The sequence below is a fragment of the Varanus komodoensis genome, unplaced genomic scaffold (assembly GCF_004798865.1).
Source record: "Varanus komodoensis strain SLA01 unplaced genomic scaffold, ASM479886v1 scaffold57, whole genome shotgun sequence".
NCBI lineage: Eukaryota > Metazoa > Chordata > Lepidosauria > Squamata > Varanidae > Varanus > Varanus komodoensis.
In genome coordinates this window covers 3,627,026-3,630,381 of record NW_025336182.1, presented here as the reverse complement: position 1 = coordinate 3,630,381, position 3,356 = coordinate 3,627,026, and the positions used below count along the sequence as shown (strand labels likewise).

The 3,356-nt window shown below is 50.2% G+C and overlaps 1 protein-coding gene across 1 annotated transcript; it reads left to right on the top strand.

The window, feature by feature from the left end:
- Positions 1-1,655: 1,655 nt before the first annotated feature.
- Positions 1,656-2,955, top strand: CTXND2 (cortexin domain containing 2). Its single transcript, XM_044449158.1, has 2 exons — positions 1,656-1,704; positions 2,684-2,955. Exon 2 carries the CDS (start codon positions 2,726-2,728, stop codon positions 2,897-2,899), a length of 174 nt encoding a protein of 57 aa, XP_044305093.1. The 5' UTR covers positions 1,656-1,704; positions 2,684-2,725; the 3' UTR covers positions 2,900-2,955.
- The last annotated feature ends 401 nt before the right edge of the window (positions 2,956-3,356 follow it).

Here is a 3,356-nt window from a genome sequence, read left to right as displayed (position 1 = left end):
CAAGCGGGCGAGCCCCGAGAAGGGGCGGGGCCGAAACGCCAAGGGGCCGGGAGGAGCGCTGCCATTGGTGCAGGGCGGCCTTGAGGGCGGGGCGAGAAGCCAGCGTCGTGTGCGGGGGCGTGGCCCGAAGGGGGCGTGGCCCGAGCGCGAGGGTTTCCCGTGCGGCGCGTTGCCCCGAAGTGACGTCAGCGGCGTGGTCGGCGAGGCGCGCTTAAAGGGCCCCGCCACGCTGCGGTGACGTCATCGGCGTGGTTGGGAGGTTTAAAAAAAGCGCGCTGCCGCTGAAGTGGGGCCTCGAGGGTCGTGGGAAGGCGGCCTGCGGCGAGTCCCGCTCGCCTGGCGTGGATGAGCGGAGGAGCCCTCCAAGGCCTGCTTCAGTGTAGCGTTATCCTCCTAGCTGGCTTATGTAACGTCAACGAGGAAAGGAGGCCCGCGGGTGAAGTCGCGGGCAGGGCCCCTGAGGAAGACCGAACGTGGGAAGCGGCGTCCGAAGCGTGGTGCTGGTGTGGCTGGAGCTGTCCTTCCACTGGGGCTGAGGAGGAGGTCATAGGTGTGGCAAATGGATTTAACAGGCTGTCTCACCCAGCCTTGCAAGAAACTACATGTATAACTAAAGAAAAAAAAATAAGGACTTGAGTACACTAAATGGCTCCAAAATGAATCTGAATTTTGCGCATACAAGTGCCTGTGACGTTTAAGAGGCATGGACTTTTTTTAAAGCTATCAATCACCTCTTCTCCACAAGGGACTTTGCCAAGCCAGGTTGCTGATGGGAGAGCCTGCCCTGCCCTCACACTCCTGCCCCGAAATTGTGGCAGCATGTCCAGGCCTCATAACAGCCGAGCAATACTAGCAAAGGCGTGAATCGGGAAGGCTTGAATTTATTTTATTTATTTATTTATTAAAGCATTTCTATGCCGCCCCTTGCCGAGGCCTCGGGGCGGCTTACAACATCAAATAAAATACAAAATACATTAAAACAATAACAAAATATATACAGAATTCAGAACTTATCATGGCTGTCAACGTGGGGAGCTGTGCTCTCTGGGGCACCAGGTTGGGGATAGCTGCAATGAGAAAATCCCCTTTGTTGGTGATGCCCAGAATGCGCTCGGCATGTGCTTGGCGGCGCACTCATGTGAAGCTTTTACACGTTTCAAAGCCAAGTCCAGCTCCAGCTGGTTGACCTGCTCCTTGCCTGACACTCATGAAACCAGAGCTCTTCTGGCATAGTGTGGAAGAAACAAAACCAATGGAAATATTTTCTGGGTGACTGAAGATGCACAATGTAATCCGTAAGGGATCATTTCTCCCTCATGGTTGGCACTGGAGGAAATGCAATGAGGCCATGGCTGGTGAAGTATTAATGATACGCTCAGTGACAAGAAAGGGGATCTGAAACCTTCAGCGGTTAAGACACATTTGGCCCTCTGGCTTGGAAGTGTGAAGGTCGGAGATCCTCTAAAGATATCGGAAATCTGGATCCAGCTATCTGGTAAGGCCCAAACTCCGTCAGCAACTTTTACTCTTTTGTACGGATTGGCTATTTCTTTAAAAACAAATGCCTTTTGTTTGAGAAATCAAATCACTTTCCATCTTTCACAGTGACTCCCCATTCAGTCTTGGACCCAAGAGCCCAAGAGCAAGTCTGTCTCTGGCTTCATCCTTTTAACTCTGCCCTCTCAGTTCCATCTCGAGAGACAGGTACCACTTTGTTCAGTCAGAAAAGGAAGCACACCTTGTGCGGAAACAGTCCTGCAATCTATGTAGTGGAACCCCCCCCCCCCCCCGGACAGGGAGCATGCAGTCTGACTTCAGAATGGATGGACGGAAAGGGGAAAATTGCATGGGGGATCGAATGGAATGTAATCAACACGGCACAACTGACTAGGGAACTGAGCTGAAGCACTCTGCGCTGCAACATTTGGTTGCAGTTCCCATTCCTATCACGCGTACGACTGCCTCGCAACAGTGACTCATGCACTGGTGACTTCCCGTCTTGACTTCTGTAACGCGCTCTACGTGGGGCTACCCTTGAAGACGGTCCGGATACTTCAATTGGTTCAGAATAGAGCTGCCAGGCTGCCGACGGGGACTGGGCGTTATGTTCACATGACTCCAGTTCTCCGACAGCTTCACTGGCTCCCCATTGAAGTCTGGGCCCAATTCAAGGTGTTGGTGATGACCTATAAAGCCCTAAACGGCTTGGGACCTGGTTACCTGAAGGAGCGCTTACATCCATATATGCCCAGCCGCCCCCTGAGATCAGCTCCCGGAGGAGGCTCCCGGAGGAGGAGAGGCCCTCCTCCGGGAGCCTCCAATGAAGGAAATTAGGAGGGTGGTTACTCGGAGGAGGGCTTTCTCAGCGGTGGCGCCTAAGTTATGGAATGCGCTCCCCAGAGAGGTCCGCCTGGCGCCATCGTTATTTGCTTTTCGGCGCCAGGCGAAGACCTTTTTATTTAAGCAGCATTTTAAATGTTAATACCATGGAAATTTTATTTGGCCAGGGCGGCTTATTTTATTCTAATATATATATTTTAATTGTTATTGTTTCAATTTATTGTGCATTTTATTGTATGTTGTGAGCCGCCCTGAGGCTTCGGCAAGGGGCGGCATAGAAATGTTTTAATAAATAAATAAATAAGAGATCCTAACTGCCTGATGGCTCTGTTTGTCCCTGCAGGTGACGGAAATGTTTTCACCTGGCTGATGAGAAGAACAACTCATGGAGAGCCCAAGTGCAGAGACCTTCGTGGATGTGGACAAAGGCATCTGTATTGGTTTCCTCTCCCTGATGTGCTTTTTCCTGATGTTGATGATGGTGAGGTGTGCGAAGCTGATTGTGGATCCTTACACTGCCATCCCGACCTCTACATGGGAGGAGGAGCAGCTGGACTGATGCCCATGACTGCCCTGCCTTCACCTGTGACAATGGCAGGAAATGACTGGGGTGAACTGGGACAGAAAGAAACAAGCTTTATTATTCCTGTGATAATTATTGCTTTCTCCCTTTTCTCTCATCAGTGGGAAGCTCAGGGCAAATATGATTGCATTAATATCCTTTTGAGGAATGGGGAGAGAACATGCTGAGAGTGCCTAATGCTTGGTGTGTTTATTTCTTTATTTAATACACTTTCATGTTACATTTTCAGAGCTAAAATGGCTCTCAAAACTTAAATAACTAAATAACAAAATTGAAAAGGCCTTGATGACATTGGGACCGGACATAATCCTTTGCATACTGATGGAGGAAAGAAGCCCAACTTGCTGGGATAGGCTGGGAGTTAAGGGACTTTTTTCTGTCTTAAATGCATAGGATTGTGCATTTAGCGCTTTCGCTAGGAATATGTTACAGA

Coding starts and splice junctions, on each gene's coding strand:
- CTXND2 (XM_044449158.1), top strand. CDS start 2,726: ATGGAGAGCCCAAGTGCAGAGACCTTCGTGGATGTGGACAAAGGCATC.